Here is a 17,547-nt window from a genome sequence, read left to right as displayed (position 1 = left end):
TCCCTGGAGAGAAGGAGGGAGGAAGGGGGCCAAGGCGACGCAGTGAGCCCCCTCCCGTCCCCCAGCCAAAGCACCAGGGACTGTGCGCCCCCTGTGGGCGTCCTTGGTGCGTTTCCCAGCTGCCTGCACAGCTCCTAACCCTCCCTCTGGAGGTGACAGAGCAGAGAGAGGGTGTTGGAGCATAGACACACGGAGCGCCGGTCTGTCCTGCCACACCCACGCCCCACACCACACACATGGACGTGTCCCGGGTCCCCAGACAACAGCTGGAGCTTCGTGAGGGGACCCTGCTGTCACCCTGCCAGTAATGCAGTCTCTCTCTCTCTCTCTCTGTCTCTCTCTCTCTCTCTGTCTCTCTCTCACACACACACACACACGTGTGTGTGTGCATGAAGGCTGAAAATGCTCCCCGAGTTCCTCCCACAAACGCGCTCCTGCGAACCCAGACCCCAGGAGGGTCTCAGCCATTTCCAGCCATGCCCACACACAGGGGCTCCTGCTGGGACTTGCCCCAACAGGGGCAGGGGGCCACAGCGTCAACCTCTGAGCCCTGCCCTCGAGGTGTGCCCCCTCGGGGTGAGGGGGCTCTGGGAGGCGCCATCCCCACCGCCCCCCCCCATCTCATCCTGGGGGGTGGCGCTACCCTGGAGCTCTCAGAGCACAGTCCGTCTCCTAGGGGGCGCTGTCTCCTCTCAAAGCAACTCCCTGCCCTTGGCTCTAGCCTGGGGGTGGGAGCGGGTCCTCCCAGGGGGAACAGCACACAGAGAGGAAAAAGGGCCTTTCCGGGGAGAGCCTCCCCGGCGACACCAGCCTCGCCGTGCGCCTGACACCCTGCCCCACCCCCAGATCCCCAGGCAAGCTCTCCAGGCAAGCCCTGCTCTCCGTGCACAGCGTGTGCGTGCACGTCCGAGCCCCACACGGCTCACAGGCACCGCGAAGATCCATCAAGGCCTGTGCCCCAAACCCTCGGGCACGGGGCCGTCTTGGCCATATCCACAGCCAGCTGGCAGCGGGGCCTCGGACCACCTCCGAGGCGCCGCTGCGGCCCATTGTGGTCCCTTTCCCTGCCCTCCTGGCATCGCGTGGGTGTCCTTGCCGGATGCCCAGCCCCATACCTGGGCTCAGGCACACGAGCAGAAGGTGGAACGCTCCTCGGACTGCCATGTCTCTAGGCTTGGTGTTTCCTCCGCTTGGGCTGGGTGTCCCTGGGGCCAGCGGTGGTGGGTATGTGGGGACAGGTGGAGGGAGGGGGAGCGGAGGGCCCAGACACTGCCCGGGGTGGCAGTAAGGTGCAGTGAGTGCCGGGGCCACAGCCAGAGTTATTTCTATAGGAGGGAGGGGGCCTGGTCCCCGCCTTGGGGAGGAGCCCCGGGAGCCTTAATTATCGGGGTGACAGAGCGGCCTACCCAGGTATTACCCAGCCCTCACCCAAGCTCTTCCCTCTCCCGAGAGTGGCAAAGGGAGGCCGGCGGGACTTGTAATTAGGCACCTGTTAAGCTTCCACTTCCTCCTGGCCCCATGCTCGGGGTAACAACAGTCGCCTGGTTCTACAGCGTCCACAGAGCTCCCCTCACCACTCATTTGCTGCCTCCTTCCCCCGGGGAGATGGGGAAGCGGAAGGAGAGCCAGGCCTGGGGAGGAAAGGTGGCCAGGCTGGGAAGGTTTAACCCGGGGCCCAGGGACACAGGGGTCTGACCCAGCCTTTCCTGCAAGCTCATCTGTGACCCTGGGGGAACCAACCCCCCCCCCACCCCTGGTTGAGGTCTGTGGGAAGGGGCAGCAGGAAAGGGGACTCGGGCTGGAAGGAAGGCCCAGGCAGATGAAAGAGCCCGGGAACGTCCAGCCTGCCTTCCCCTGAAGCCTCTGGCCCTTCAAAGGGAGTCGGGTCTCCCCAGGGCTGAAAGAGGGAGGCGTGCATGGGCACAGGGGCTTCCCCTGGCTGCCCCTAGGGAGCTGTGGCACCCACCCCTACCTGAGGTGAGGCCAGCCCCGAGCGCAGGGGGTTCCTGGGCGCGGGGGTGTTGGGGGCCACCGGAAAGACCAGGAAGGGGGCGTGCGCACATCACGTCTCTGCCTGTGCACACCTTTCAGGGGTCACTTGGTGCCCTTGCTTCCAGGCACAGGAGGGGAGACGAGGCCCTTCGAGACCTGGACTGCTCACTGGGGTGACCTGGGAAGGTTGGAGCTGGGTGGGTAGGGGAGGAGGCAGAGCGAGAAGGCGGAGGACCAGCCCCCGGCTCGTTGGCCTAGGGGGTCCCAGGACCGCCCACCCGCGATGGTGGGGGTCAGGTCCTGTGCGGTCCCATTCAGCAGCTCAGCTCCCTCAGCGGGGCCGTCGCTGACAGGGGCCACAGGGAGGGCAGGGGTGAAGAGCCTTGGGGAGAGTTACGGGCCGCGGCCAGCTCAACGAGGAAGCGCGAGGAGTCCACGCGCCTCTGTGTTCCAAATGCCTCCACCACCCCCCTCAGCAATGACAGGGTGCTCTAGGGCCCGCCAGAGGTACCAACGAATATCTGTATTTCCTTGTTTATTTTGAGGTTTATGAGATTGCCCTGCACCCTCGGGAGAGCAAGGATCATTATCCCCCCTTTACAGATGGGGGGGGGGATTCAGCCCACCTGCTGCTGCTGAGCCTGGCAAAGTGGGGGGACGCCCAGGCATCCTGACCCTCAACCCAGAGCGGTCCAAGGAAAGGGCTCGGTGGTCGTGTGGGTTAGTAAATGTACCCACGGGGTAGAAGCTTGGAAGGCCAGTGATGGGGGATGGGGGGGGCGGAGAACCGGGGGGGGGCAGGAAGAAGGGGGACTGCACGGCAAAGAGGAAAGCTGTGGCTCCATCAGGGTCAAGTGTAGGGCTGGTGGATTGGGTCCTGGCTGTTGGTTCATATCAGAGCCGGGGCGAAGGCTGGGTCGGGCGGTTGGGATCACCAATGAGCTCGAGGTCACCCTTGAGGAACTAGGGCTAGATTAGGCTAGAGTGACAGCGAGAGCTGAAGCTAGGCTGTGTGACCGGGGTCCGTGTCAGGATAAGGCGCGAGCGAGGGGTTCATTCACAGCCACGTGTGGTAATGCGGCTACGGCCAAACTGGAGGCTGGGCCGAGGCGGACTTAGGGTTGGGGTTCCAGTAGGTTGAGGCTGGGGTTTGTGGTTTCTGCGTTCGGGATTTGAGCTAGGGTGGGCTGTGGTTAGGGTCGGGACGTGCGTTAAGCGGGCCGCATGATTCATGGGGATGAGAAATGAAGTTTGACTTGAGACGCGGGAAGACTTCAGTCCCCATCTGCTAAAGGGCAGACTGGCCAGCCTATCTATCCCTTGGCTCTGGGACAACACCAGCAGCGTCGTACCAACACAGATCAGTGTGTGAATTGAGGGTTTGGGAGGGGGTTCCAAATAGGCGTGAGCCCACCAGAAGCAACCTAGCCCCCTAACAAAGGATCCCCCCCCCCCGAGTCCTGCTCCACAGCCTAAGCCCGCCAGCAGTCAAGCTCCCCCAGCAACAGCTGGGGACCTGGTGTAGGAAGCTATCAGCAGGGAGTGGGGCTTGGGCTCCAAAGTGATCCAGAAGACAGGGCCCACCAGAGGCACTTTTACTGGGTCGGAGTGGGGGGTCCCAGGGGACGCGTGCTGGGGGAAACTGAGGACCTAGATACTCCTAGAAGAACAGCCACTTTTGAGGGCTCCACACCGGGGGCCCTCAGAGCCTCAAAAGGCAAGTCACATTGTTGTTCTCCTTTGACCCACTAAGGGCTAATTGCCACCTCCTTGCAGTTTGGGGCCCATAAATGAAGCTGGCGGCCTTCCTGCCTTGTGCCCTGAGCCCTGCAGGGTTTGGAGGCTGGTGACGAGTGAGTGCACTGAGTGTCAGCTTGGTTTTCACAGCAGAGGCCCAGCCCCCTGGCTCTGAGACCAGCCCCAGCCCGTGTCTCTCTCTGGGCTCATCCTCAACAGAAGAAGAGAGGCCACTCCCGGGAGCCCCCCCACCCCCACCCCAACTCCTCCTCTCCCTTTCCCTCACCCAGTCTCCACCCCAAACATCCATCTTCCCACCCACTTTCTTTTCAGGTCTCAGAGAGGCCTGGACAGATCCAGGGGACTGTTGGGGTCTGTCTGTGCCCCGGGGAGAAAGAAGACGGTCGAGAGAGTCCGTGCTCAGCAAAGGGGCACAGAAACACATGTGGCATCCAAATGGCCCGTCAGAGGCTCCGAGGGGGAGAGAGGAGGCAGAGGGCCCAGGCTGCCATTTGTGGTCCAGCGAACCCTAGACGGCCCCCCTTGCTTTTCCCTAAGAAATGCACAGTTCATTCAGCACAGGAGACGGGGCCTCCTTTGAGCACACCCGCCAGTTGGGGCTGTATTTGCTTCTCTCTTTTTTTTTATTTATTTGTTCCATCTTTTTTAATGTTTGTTTATTTTCGAGAGAGAAAGAGAGGCAGAGCGTGAGCAGGGGAGGGGCAGAGAGAGGAGGAGACACAGAATCCCAAGCGGGCTCCAGGCTCCAAGCTGTCAGCACAGAGCTCAACGCAGGGCTCGAACTCACAAACTGCGAGATGGTGACCTGAGCCAAAGTCGGACGCTTAACCGACTGAGCCAGGTGCCCCTGCTTCTCTTTTTTTTAATGTTTATTTATTTTGAGAGAAAGAGAGACAGTGAGCATGAGTGGGGGAGGGGAAGCGAGAGAGGGAGAGAGAGAATCCCAAGCAGGCTCTGCACCATCAGCACAGAGTCGGATGCGGGGCTTGATCCCACGAACCGTGAGATCAGGACCTGAGCCAAAACCAAGAGTCAGATGCTTCACCAACTGAGCCCCCCAGGCGCCCTGATTATATTTGCTTCTGTCCTAAGACAGAAACAGAATCTCAAGACACAGGCTTAGAAAGGAGTGAACAGAGACACGGAGGAGGGAAGAGGCAGATCCAGGACCCAGAGAGGCCCAGAGGCTGCTTCTGAGATGAGGCGCAGCCCAGCCCCACGACGTCTTGGGGAAGGACAGGCAGAGGCCCCGGCCTGCCTCCCCTTCCTCCAAAGCCTTGCACAGCAATTTCACACAACCGCTGTGGGCCCGGACCTCCTGCCCTGCCCCCAGGTCCCCAGGCTCAAGCTGGAGCTCCCATCTCCCCAGGTCTGCAACCTGCCCCCTGCTAAGCTACACACACACACACACACACACACGCACGCACAATCAGCAGGCCCTTACCCCTCTCCCAGGCCCCCGTGTAGACCCAGGTTCACCCCTACAACACCCAGGAAGTGGACAGCAGACCCCAAGAGTGAGCGTGCCAAGAAAACCCCCAGAGGAGACGGCCTGGACGGCCATGGACGGACTGAGAGAGGGCATGACACGAGTCTGAGAGAGGGCAGACAGGTGCCCACGGGTGGTCACACAGAGGCAGGAAGCCCCTGCGGCTGATCCCTTTCGACAGCTCTCAGCAAGGGCTCGCGGTGGGAAGGCAGCCGGACCAGGCCACGGTGGGACCAGAAGAGTGGGGGGACGGGGTGGGGAGGCCCAGGTGACATGGGGAGACACTGCCGAGCTCAGACAAGGAATGGTTGGTCGGTGACAGAGAGAAAGCCGAGATCCATGGGTGGGCTCAGTTTCGGGAACTGGGCCAGGGCTCGGGGACCGAGGTCAGTGCTGCAGGGTCAGGGGTGGTGGGCAAGGGCTCCTGACCCCTGCGCCTCCCCGAGCCCCTGCTCAGGCCTCCCGAGGCTCCACGATTCCTGCTGGTCCTCCCAGGAGGAGGGGGGCTCCTGGGGGGGCCCAGATGTACCCAAATCCCTCCCATCAAGCGATGGCCCAGACTCACGGGAGCAAGCAGCACAGAGGGGTCCCCAGCCCCTAGCGGAGTGGCCTGCCCACTACTGTGTCAGCACGGCAAGGCAGGGGGTGGGAGTGGGGGGTTGAAGGTTAGGACCCGACATGCTGTCAACGGAACCGCCTGGAAAGAGTCTTTGAATTCCCGATGACAAACCGAAGAATTAAGAGACTCTGATGATAAGATGGGGCGCCTGGGTGGCTCCGTCGGTTGAGCGTCCGACTTCGGCTCAGGTCATGATCTCACCGTCTGTGAGTTCGAGCCCCGCGTCGGGCTCTGTGCTGGCAGCTCGGAGCCTGGATCCTGCTGCGGATTCGGTGTCTCCCCCTCTCTCTGCCCCTCCCCCGCTCACGCTCTGTCCCTCTCTGTCTCTCGAAAATAAGTAAAACGTTTAAAAAAAATTTTTTTAAAAGAGACTCTGACGGTAAGAACTATGTCCACCTCAAGGAGGTCAACCGTATCCACCGGGACTCTCATCCACTGGCAAGCGGGCTGGACCCTGAGGAGGCCGCGATTAGCACAACTGGGTCTGGTGGGGACGGCAGCGAGGAAGGGGGTGCCAGCTTGCTCCCAGGGTCACGAGCTGTGGTGATGTGCGGCAAGCCCCCTCACCTGCTGGAAGTGACCTCTGAACAGCTCTGGGGGTGACCCGTGACGGGCGCGGGGCACCGCAAGCGGCCGGGGGAGCATTTCAGTCCCTGGGAAAGAAACCAGGGGTCGGTCCAGCAGGACGCAACTCAGAAGAGCAGAGCCAGGAGAGTCCGCTGATGGTTACTTTTGCCCCGAAGGGAAGAGCCTTGACGGCCGGATCTCTGGGGACCTTCTCCCCATTCCCGCAGAACATTCACCGGGGTTGGAGCCAGGCCTTCAGGATGGCCACACAACTCAGACCGGTCGTCCGGGACCGCGTGCACGTCTGTGTGCAGAGAGGCCTTGGGATGGTTTCATTCACGCGTCCGGTGGGACTTGGGACTTTGAACTCATAGAAATAAAATTGCCTTTTGATTCTGCCGTGTGGATTCCCCCCAACACACACGGCGGACGGGTACTGTGGTCCCCATGGGTGCCGGGGGGCCGCCCCTGGCCCGCCTGGCCTGCCTGGCACTTTCCAGGGAGGTTGTGGGGAAGCTGGCAGGGGCCGAGCAGGGCCGGGTGCCTGTCTGCCTCAGCCTTCCCCACTAAGCCCGCCTGGCCAGCCCTCACTCTCCTCTCCCTGTTTGTTTCCGTTGCTGGGAGAGGGGAAGGCGGTGCCCGAGGGGTGGGGTTCAGGGGCAGCCGGGCCAGGGCTGGCTGGGACCATGGAAGTATTAACCGTCAGGAGAGCTAACTGCCCAGCCCAAGGGATAAAGGTTCCCTGCTCTCCCCCGCCCTCTCCTTCCAACAGCCCACCCCACCCCACAAAATGCTCCGAAGAGTCCTGTGTTTCCAGAATTTCGAATGCTTGCCCACATGGCTGCATGAGGTACCTGAAGGGGTGTGGTGTAAAAAGAGCCCGGACTTGTTTCGTGTGGTCCCGGCAGCCAGGCGGATGCAGAAAATGACACTCGGACCATCGGGGCTGACCTGAGACCGTTTGGGTTGCCTTTTGAAGTAATGAGCATCCTGTCTCTCAAGGTGTGCAAGCCCGAACTGTCCAATCGTTTGGTGAGAGGTTGCAAAAGGGATTCAAGCGCGAGAGGGTCTCTAAGGCCCCTTCCAGATTTGAGACTCTGATTTGGTGCTCACCCCACTAGCCCCGGAACCGTCTCTCCCCAGGGGCCATGCAGAAAAGCTCCTTAGCTCTGGGCACTTTCTCCCGCTCTCCGCTCCCACCCCCTGCCTTGACTCCTCTTTCCAGGAGTCTCCTGAGAAAGCCACCCAAAATCTCAACCCTATTCCTGTCCCAGCCTCAAAGTCGTCAAAAGGGCATTGGGGTGATAGGCACGCCTTGCCGAGAGTGCATGCAGAGCACAAGGAAAATGCAGAACCGGCACCAGGACCGAGAGTGTCCCAGCAGGGAGGAAGCTTAGAGGGAAGGTCTGGCCGTGTAAAGCCAGGCAGATCAAGAACGACCTAGCCTCTCCTGGGACTCGAGATTTCTGTGATGTTGGAAATGAGCTTCTTCCGAGTAACCTTGGGTGATTTGCTGGAATACGTCCCAGAGTATGGGAGGGGGAGGAGAGGGGGAGAGGTCACCCTCTGGTCTGGAGTGTTACCTGCCAGGCTCCCCCTCTGCAGGGGGAGCGGCCAGGATGGATAAGAGGGGGAAACAGTGAGGGACTTTGTGGCCTCCACACCTCGACTCCTTGTCTGAGACTCCAGCGTCTCCCCTCCACTGTCACCGAGGCGGCTGTCACCCTTTCTCACCCCAAAAGCCCTGTCTGGCTTTGAACTCTCTGAGCCCCTTTCATCCGAGCCGAATCAAAGTGCTTTTACTGAGACCAATTAATGTCTGGCGGTGACCCGAGTCACAGACGGGAATGCTGAGGCTTTGGGGGTGCCGAGGACATCCCAGCACCCCACTGAGTCAGGGACAGCCGGGCTTGGCCACCAGGGAAGGCTGCTGAGTCATGCAGCCGCCTCTCCGGCAGGTACAGGGGGCTTGAGCCCGCCTCCCAGCCCCAGCAGAGGGTGACGCAGGGGGCAGGTAGAGGTGCGGGGCCAGCCCAGAGCCGGGGGACATGTGCCCGCGCGGCGGCCGCCTGCAGAGCTGATCCAGGGCTCTAAGGTGGAGCCCCACCCCTGGATTTGCCAGACTACACCGCCCGGCCTGACCCTGCGAGGACCCGAAGACCCAAGGGGCAGAGGACAGGCAGTTGGGAAGATGCTCGGGAACCCAGACGACAGAGTCAGGAGCTGGAGCTTTGCTTTTCTCTTCTTTCTTTTTTGTTTTGTTTTGTTTTTTTGCATTTACGTCAACGAAGACGCACCAAACAGCACTTCCCGATCTCCCAGCCCTGCTTCCGCACACGCTTCTGCCTCAGAGCAGAGGGCGGAATGCTAGAGCCTTCCCTGGGAGAAAGCACGCCCCCCCCCACCAAAGGCCCGATGTCTAGCTGGTTGTTCCTGAGCTGTGGGCCCCCCCGCCCCCAAGTCTGAGGCAAGCCGTCAGGAATGCCCCACTTCTAGGAGCCGACTCGGGCCGGCCCTGACGCCTGCGGGAGCCTGTGCAGGGTGTCGAGGAATCCTAAGAGTAGCAACCAAGCCCGTCTTCCACATCACAGGCCGATTCCTGGATTCCTGGAGGGGAACGACTCCCAGACCGTCTGCACCCGCCCAGAGGTGGCCGTGTGCCCCCATCCCCGAAGCCAGGCCTTCATTCAGACCTGCCACCACCCCCCCCTCCCCCCGCCGCGGGTCTAGGCCACGGCAAGATGGTCTCGTTCTTAGGCCACGGGAGCTGCCAGGCCCCGCACACCCGCGGTTTCACGAGCAGCAGTCGTGGTGAAATGCAGGCCATGCTTTAAGCCTGTGAACTCTGCCCGCTTCTCCGCACGGGGCCTCACAGGTCAGCAACGGGCCTGGAACACCCTTTCTTCCCGATCCGCACTCCGACAGGGCCCTTGCCTCCTTGGCCCTCAGATGGGTGACTCAGGAAGGGATCTGGGCAAACTCCAGGCACCCGAGGCCCTTTCTGGCTTTCCTGGCAAGAGGTTGCCCTGGCACGGGTAAGGGCTCACTGCCTGGTCCCCGCAGGTAGTAACCGCAGTTGAGGAGCCTGAGGAGCTAAACCACCACAGAAGGCGCCGGAATCCTCAGCGGCGTGCCCGTGAGGTCAGGGGGTGTCTCCCGTCCTGGGAGAGTACCACATCTTTCCAAGATGGGGGGGGGGGGCGCACTCAGGGCCACTGAGCAGGAAGGAGGGAGCCCCCCGCCCCAGCAGCTAGCCTGGGCAGGGTGGGGCAGGCCGAGACGGTGCCTGGGGAGGCTTCCCTGACGAAGACGAGGCACAGGGAGAAGCTTGCCTGCCCACTCTCCCTGGGCCCTATGAAAAGAGCACTCTTGCCCGAGGCCCTTATAACCTGGCGTTGCAAACACCCAGGACGCGCCCGGCACTGCCCTCTGCGTCCTCTCATGCAGGGCCCATGGAGGGAAGCAAGGCTGGGCTGTGGATTCGAGGCCTAGAGCACCGAGGGGGCGGGCTGGAGCCTTCCCCACCCCCCTGGCATACAGAACGGGAAACGGCTCCACCCCTGGGCCACAGTTCTGCAGCCCACAAGGAGCCTGGTGAGCGGGGTCCTTCCAGAAAAGGCTGAGACTATTCTAGAGGCACAAGACATTTGGCGTGGAGCAGCCGAGGGAGGAGCAGGAGCAGACTGGCCAAGCGAGAAGCTTCCGGGAGGGTGGACCCAGGTCCGCTGCACCGGGTGCCTGGGGGGTACCCAGCCGAGGCAGGTGCTCAAGAAGCCTTTGAATGCGTGAATGAATCAGAGTGTTTGGGGGAAACGGAAGGCAAGCTGACTAACAGAGGCGACAGTGGCCTTGGGGAGCCCCAGCTGCCAGAGTTAGGAGAGAGCAGGTGATGGGGCAGCCGGGTCTGGGCGGGGAGCAGGGCCCTGGGTGGGCCTGGGGGTGGACAGGTGTCCGTGTTGAGGCACTGCCTGGAGTGGAGAGGGCAGAGCAGGAGGGTGCAAACGCCACCCCCACCCCCCACCCCCGCCACAGGAGGTGGAGTCTGAGTCACAGGTGGGGGCCCAGCCCGGGTCCCTCCTGCCCCAGCCCCTCCCTGAGAGACAGCTCCAACCGCTGGCACTGAAATACCTCTAAACCAGGCGTGGGACAGGGGCAGAGCAAGGCTGTGCTGAAGGAGGACAGGAAGGCCACATCCCGGGGCCGCAAAAAGGCCAGAGGACGCAGGGCGAAGGGCCCGAGAGGCTGGGAGGGACCACCTGCAGAGGGCACCTTCCGGTCCCCTGCCCCAGGCCCTCGCGCCGCCCTCGCCCTGGCTCCCGTTCAGTACCCTGCAGCAGACACAGCCCCCCGCCCCCAAGAAAGCTGAGCCGTTCCTTAAAGAAGTGGGATAAATTTAATCTGTACCTCTAAAATGTCTAGGCTAGTGGCAGTCATGGACGCCCAGAGACTGGGCAGAGCCTGTCCCCTTGCAGGCGTCCCCGGGGACAAGGAGGCCCCCCTCAGTTCACAGAGGCTGCTGGCAGGATGTTGGCTCTGCGCTCGGCTTCCACACAGTACTTCTCAGGGAGGCCCGTGGCTCTGCAGGGGGCGGGACAGGCGTGCGTGGGCCGTGGGACCAGACAGAAGCAGCAGGAAGCAGGCCCCGGTGGGGGTTCCGGGACCTGGGGGCCCGCGCCCCCCATCCCGGCTCCTACAATCCGTCCTCCAGACGCGTTCCCGTCAGGGCTCCGGCCCCTGCCACGGATCCAGGAGGCCCCGGGCCCGGAACCTTCTGCGGCAGCCCCCCTCCCCTCCGGAGTCAGGAGTCGCCCCGACTCCTTGGGAGTCTCCCAAGTCTCCCGTCCTTGGGAGAGGGGGGCACGGGGCGGGGCGCAGGGATCCGGGCGCACCTCAGCTCCTGGATCTTCTTCTTCTTGAGGTCATCGATGCGCTCGCGCCGCTTCTGGGCCTCCTCCTGGAGACGCCGGCCCTCCTCAAAGGTGGCGACGCGGTCCTGCACCTGCTTCTGCTGGTTCTCGCGCACTTGGCGCCGGAGCTCGTCCGCGTGCCGCAGGCGCCCCGCGGCCTTTTGCTCCGCCTCCAGCCGCTCCTTCTCGATCTGCTCTCTCTGAGCCCTGGAGGAGGGACACCGGCTGCACCCCGGAAGCCTTCCGGAAGGGCTCCTCCGGTGGACGTGCTTCAGAGACCGCAGCCCCGCACACTGCGGCCCTTTTCCGGGGCTCAGAGACCAGAGCTGCCCCCAGGCATGCGGCCCCCTCCTCAGCCAGGCCCGGCACCGCGGGCGGGCTCCGAAGGGCCCCGTGCGCGCTCTGGTTCTCCTCCATCACTGTTTTGAATTTTTTTTTAATTTTTTTAATGTTTATTTATTTTCGAGAGAGAGGGAGACAGACAAAGTGTGAGCAGGGGAGAAGCAGAGAGAGGGAGACACAGAATCCGAAGCAGGCTCCGGGCTCTGAGCTGTCGGCACAGAGCCCGAGATGCGGGGCCCGAACCTACAAACCATGAGACCTGAGCCGAAATCGGACGCTTAACCGACTGAGCCACCCAGGCGCCCACTGGTTTGAAATTCTTAATACTTTTTGAACAAGAGATCCCGCATTCTTATATTTCACCAGGAGCTGGCCTGTGCTCAGGGTTTCACCCACTGGAAGCTACTGTTCCAGCTCTTTCTGTCGTACAATGCAGAACTCGTCTCTGGCTTGTTCTAAGATAGTCTCTGTCTCTCTCCCTCCCTCCCTCCCTCCCTCCCTTCCTTCCCACAAACAATAACAATGACATTAACAAAACTGCAACGGGGATGCTTAGAAGTGACAAAGTCTGACACCTGTCGTGCAGGCTCTCGTATTTGCGGGAAGAAGGCGGGAGCTCGCCAAATTCCCCACAGGGGCCTCTTCACGAGGGGACTTTTACGGGCCCTGATTTCCCTGGCCAAGCAGCCAAGCAGCCCGTGTGGGCCAGACAGGCTCCGGAAAACTCAAAGGCACTGTGTTCACATCCCAGGGGGAGCGCGGTGCTAGGCCACCCTGAGCTATCATCTTAGTTCTTTCTTCTTTATTTTTATTAAATTGTTTTTTTAATGTTTATTTATTGAGAGAGAGACAGACAGACAGAGCATGAGCAGGGGAAGGGCAGAGAGAGAGAGAGAGAGAGAGAGAGACAGAATCCAAAGCAGACTCCAGGCTCTGAGCCGTCAGCACAGAGCCCGACATGGGGCTCGAACTCACGAACCTCGAGATCATGACCTGAGCCGAAGTCAGACACTTAACCAACGGAGCCACCCAGATGCCTCTTGACAGAATCAAAAACCAAAACAACATGTAAAATCATCTCAGGCAGGGATTCCTTACCTGCCCCCCTGCCCTGAGGGTACTTGTGTCCCCAACAAAGCTTCCAAAAGCACAAGTCACCTACTCATCTCCCCAGACCCACAACACACAGCATCGTCCCAACTCTGGGCACGTCCCTTACACCGGCGGGCACCTCCCAAACCCTGCACCTGCCACGGAGCCTCCCAGGCTGTCAGGAGACACGCGCTGGCTTCCTCACCCCTCTGTGTTTAGACTCCAAACCTCCACTGCTCAGACACATCTGTGACAGTAGGAAGCCTTGCCTCTTTGCCTCGCCCTTATTTTCCTAGACGGAGAATGGTTTTCTGTTGTTTTACATCCTGCGAGACAGGGTGGAAATGGGAAGCTGCGTGTGTCACTGGAGATCCCCTGGGCTGGCAGGCAGTGGGAAATCTGAGTGGGGAAGAGCCTGGTCACTTCACGGGGTTAGGGCAGTGACCTTGGAGCCTGGGCCTCACCCCCGACCAGTTACATCAGAATCTGTGGAGGTGGAGCCCGGGGCCACAGTACTTGGTGAAAGCTCCAAGGCAATTCTCAGCACCACGGGGGAGGGTAGGTCAGCTCTCCCTGCCTAGTCGGTGAGCTGAGAGTCAAAGGCATCCCTCTGTCCAGAAGCAGGAAGCCCATGTAGAGGCCATCCACAAGGTCATGCTTTGAAGTAGGAAAAGTTGGATTGCTGGCTCCGGGCAGGGACATTCCTAGCACTGGAAGACACCTGGCCTGGTGGTCACGTGGCCCTGGAGACACCAGGTCTAGATGCTAACCCAGAACAGCAGGTGAGACCGAACATCTCCGAGGGGCTGGTCTCGCTTTAATAACTGGCTGGTGCATATGCTTCAGGCAAACAAAGCAAAGAAGGGACAAATGGGTCAGGGGCAGAAGGAGGACCTTAATTTCTTTCCATTAATATTTATTAGTGCCTGCTAAAGGCATGTGGCAGTGAGGGCAGGCATCTGAAAGGTAGTTTGGAGCCCAGGGGTAGAATCTTCGGGGCCATTAAGGAAGCTGCCTTCCTCGGCAGGCTTCGGAGACCACGGCATGACCCTTGAGGGCAGGCAAAGGCCACCGCGGCTGGGGGAGCAGGCGGGGGGCCCCAGGGTCCAATAAAAGACCAGGACCCTGGCCCTGGCAAGGACAGAGATTCCTACAGATCTGCGCTGCCTCTGGCGGGGGGCCCTGGGGTCTGGCATGCAGCTAATGGGGTCAATACCAAGGAGGACCTCTGGCACATAGACCAGGTAGACCAGAAGGCCGGGCCGCACCTCTCAGTCTCTACTCACCGGAGCACGATTTCTGTAATCTCGTATCCACACCCCCATCGCAATTCGGTTTGTTTCTTTGAAAGCTGCTGCTATCACAGAGTCCGAACCAGAGCAAGAAAGGAGTCACTCCTGGTGAGCGCAGAACACTTAGCCCAGGGGGTGGGGTCTGGTGGCGGCAGGTGACCCCGACTGATGCCAGAGCAGCCGTGACGGCTGGCGGCTCTGGGGGTGAACGACGGGCAGGGAGAGCGACAGTTGTGAACACTTCACTTCCACTTACAGGTGGGAATTATCGCGGAGACAAAAGACAACGAAAATAAAAGGATGACGAGCTGGCAGGAAAGACAGATGGATACAGGGGAGGTCAACCCAAGTAGGAGTTGCTCACATCCTTCCCACAGCGGTGGCCAACGACAGTGTTTTGTTCACCTCCAATATGTCCCACGGCGGAGCCTTGAGTTTACGTGTTTGATACTGTTTATCAAATGAGTGGCAAAGACACCCCCGCCCCCCAGAGCTCTTCTCCAGTGACTCACAAGCTTGGTGTCCGAAGCTCTCTCTGTTCCTCGTAATCTCCTCCACCACCTGCTGCATCCTGACCCCTAGCCAGCGGGGGTACGTCGAGGCAGGGGAGGGCAGAGGGACCAGATGTATACTTTTACCTATGCCTTTAATCCTCCGGGATAAACAATCCAAACAACACCCAATTCTTTAGACACCTCCGGGTGCTGGTTTCCAAATCCCTAATCAGAAAATTCTTGGCTCCTGGGGCTCCTGGGTGGCTCAGCCGGTGGAGTGTCCAACTCTGGCTCAGGTCATGATCTTCACGGCTCGTGAGTTCGAGCCCCACGTCGGGCTCTATGCTGACAGCTCGGAGCCTGCTTCGGATTCTGGGTCTCCCTCTCTCTCTGCCCCTCCCCCTCTCAAGCTCTGTCTCTCTCTCAAAAATAAATAAACATTAAAAGTTCAAAAAAAACCAAAAACAAAAACCTCTTGGCTCCCCATTCTTGTCTTTGAAACATTTCAACTACCCATCCATTCAGAATGGCTCCACCGTCCCGGGCAAGAGGAGAGCACCTCTGTCTGTGCACCTGCCAGCAGGGTCCTCCCCCCAGTGCGGGCCATCCCTGCCACAGGCCAAGGAAAGGAAGCCGGGGTGCCCAGCCCCACCTACCGAAGAATCCTCTCGAAATCGTCCCGGTCCCGTTGCACCTGAACGGCCAGAGCGTGCTTCTTGAAAGCCACCTGTTCCAGCCGGCTCTGGCGCAGTTTGGCCTCTGTCTCCATCTTCTTCTGCGCGTTTTCCTTTTCCTTCCTGCGCCACTCCCTGTCCGCAACCTCCTGGTTGCGCTTGGCCCGCAAGGCGTCCTGGGAAAGGAGAGGGTGGGGAGACCAGCGAGGGTGCAAACCGACCCCGAGACCCAGCGGGCACCTCAGGAAGACACCGGCTGCAGACTCCGACACGGCCTGCTTTGAGGCGTGGCGTGGATTTCTCTGGCAACAAGGTCATTGCAGGGAAGAGTACATGGAATCTCGTAGAACTTTCTGGTCTGCAGATACCACGAAGGGTCACCTTGCCCTCCCTCGCCGCCACCCATCCCGATTCTTTCCTCCCCAGACCTCGAACACCTTCAGGCGGTCCTGCGACTGCCTCTCGTTTTAAAAACTGCTAATAATCGGGGCGGGCCTGGGTGGCTCTGTCGGTTAAGCGTCTGACTTCGGCTCCCGTCATGCTCTTGCGGTTCGTGGGTTCAAGCCCCGCTTCGGGCTCCTGCTTCAGATTCTGTGTCTCCCTCTCTCTCTGCTCCTCCCCGCCCTCATCAGACTGTTCAAGTCTAGGTAACCTGCATCCCCTCTTCCGCACCTCTGCCCTCCAGGGTGGTTTCGCAGGCTGTCAAAGGGGGTAGTTAAGGGAGTGGCGGAGGCACAGGGGAGCCGAGACTGAGCGGGTACCTGCTGTGCCTGGTGATCCTGCGCCCTCTCCTGCATGGCCCTCAGCCGGGCGATCTCCTTCTCCTTCTCCCTCCGGATTCTCTCCTGCTCAGCCTCAAACTCTGCTTCTCGAGCCTGCCAGGAAGAAAAGGTCTCGTAGAGCAGCCCCCACCGCTGCAGCCTTGCAGAGACACGAAGCCCCCGCAACGGTCTGTCCGGTGTCTCCACTCCCTGACTGCTTTTCGGGTTGGACAAAACAAAGCTAGCAACGCACGCAAGCATCCCAAGCCCAGCCTTCACGCTCCATCCACTGCGTCGCAGACCGTGTCCGAGGAGCAAGGCCAGTGGGCCGTCTCTCCAAGTACCAACTGCGACATCCTGCGTGTCGTGTAAAACGCAGCAGGTGGGGGTCCTTAGTCCCTGGGCACACGGCCAGCCACACTTCGGGCAGTCCTGCGGTGGCCAGCAGATACCCAAGGAGCGAACCATCAGAGTTGGCGCCCTTTGCCACTTCTCGGAAAGAACAGACATATCCCTACAATCTTCCCAAGCCCGGCTTCCCGACTAGCATTCTTGGGTAGTCATAAGACTAATGGCTTGGGTTGGGCGGAAACGTGATCCTCCCATAAAGAATGTTCCATAGCCATCATTCTACCTGCCCAGGCTTCTGTGAAGCCCGGTGAGTTGCCCGCTTGTGAGTTGTGCACGGGGGGCTGTGTGTCAAGCTGGCCTCGGTTTCACCTCGCCCCAGATGGCAGGGCAGGGAACTCTGGAGACTTCCACAACCAGTCTCTGCCTTTAGCCCTAGAGGGGCAGCCCCGGCTGCAAGAACAGAGGCCCCTGTGAGGTGAGTCTTGTGACATGGGCTGTGGGCGTGCCCAAGCGCCCGACCGCTATGCCAGTCGCCAGCCTATCCCAGCTCCGCCCCCCGGTGTCCCTTCCACGTGTGAAGACCAGCCCTACTCTTCTCCTGCTCAGAAATCTCTGGTGACTTCCCCACCAGTCCAGGCCTCCAGCTCCGCTCAAGGTCCAAGGGGTCCCCAACAACCGCTCTCAGCTCCCCGTCACCTCACCACCTCATCTCTTGTCATGACGGCCACGGGCTCTGCAAACTGTCCACCAGCTCCCACACGTGACCGGCTTATTACTACTACATCCACCCATCCGGGGAACCGATGGCTGAGCTCCGCACAAAGTCCACGGCATTCCAGGTACATTCGACCCGGTCTGCTGTTGGACACACAGCAAAGCATTCGGGGTATTTTGCATCAGTCAGTGACAAGGCTTACAAGGTGCTGTAATGGTTCAGTGAGACAACACCTGTAAAGCACTTCGCACAGAGCCCGTGCACAGACTGAGCTCCCGACGTACGGCAGCTCCGTGATCACTGTGATGCCCCAACCATCCCTGCCCCCAACCATCCCCATCCACAACCATCCCTGCCCCAACCATCCCTGCCCCAACCATCCCTGCCCCAACCATCCCCGTCCCCAACCATCCCCGTCCCCAACCATCCCTCACCCCAACCATCCCTGACCCCAATCATCCCTGCTCCAACCATCCCCGTCCCCAACCATCCCT

The 17,547-nt window shown here is 60.6% G+C and overlaps 1 protein-coding gene across 1 annotated transcript in view; it reads right to left on the bottom strand.

Moving 5' to 3' along the window:
• Positions 1-10,799: 10,799 nt before the first annotated feature.
• The window catches only part of CFAP45 (cilia and flagella associated protein 45), a 32,611-nt gene continuing 25,863 nt past the window's right edge, over positions 10,800-17,547 (bottom strand). The window contains exons 9-12 of the mRNA XM_049634713.1: positions 15,988-16,101; positions 15,209-15,402; positions 11,315-11,539; positions 10,800-11,003 (exon numbers count right to left, since the gene is read on the bottom strand). Of these exons, the coding sequence (XP_049490670.1) occupies positions 10,925-11,003; positions 11,315-11,539; positions 15,209-15,402; positions 15,988-16,101 (612 nt within the window). The 3' untranslated portion in view covers positions 10,800-10,924. The remainder of the gene's footprint in view (positions 11,004-11,314; positions 11,540-15,208; positions 15,403-15,987; positions 16,102-17,547) is intronic.

This window comes from Panthera uncia, chromosome F1, assembly GCF_023721935.1.
Source record: "Panthera uncia isolate 11264 chromosome F1, Puncia_PCG_1.0, whole genome shotgun sequence".
Lineage (NCBI taxonomy): Eukaryota > Metazoa > Chordata > Mammalia > Carnivora > Felidae > Panthera > Panthera uncia.
This window is presented reverse-complemented; position numbering and strand designations above follow the sequence as displayed.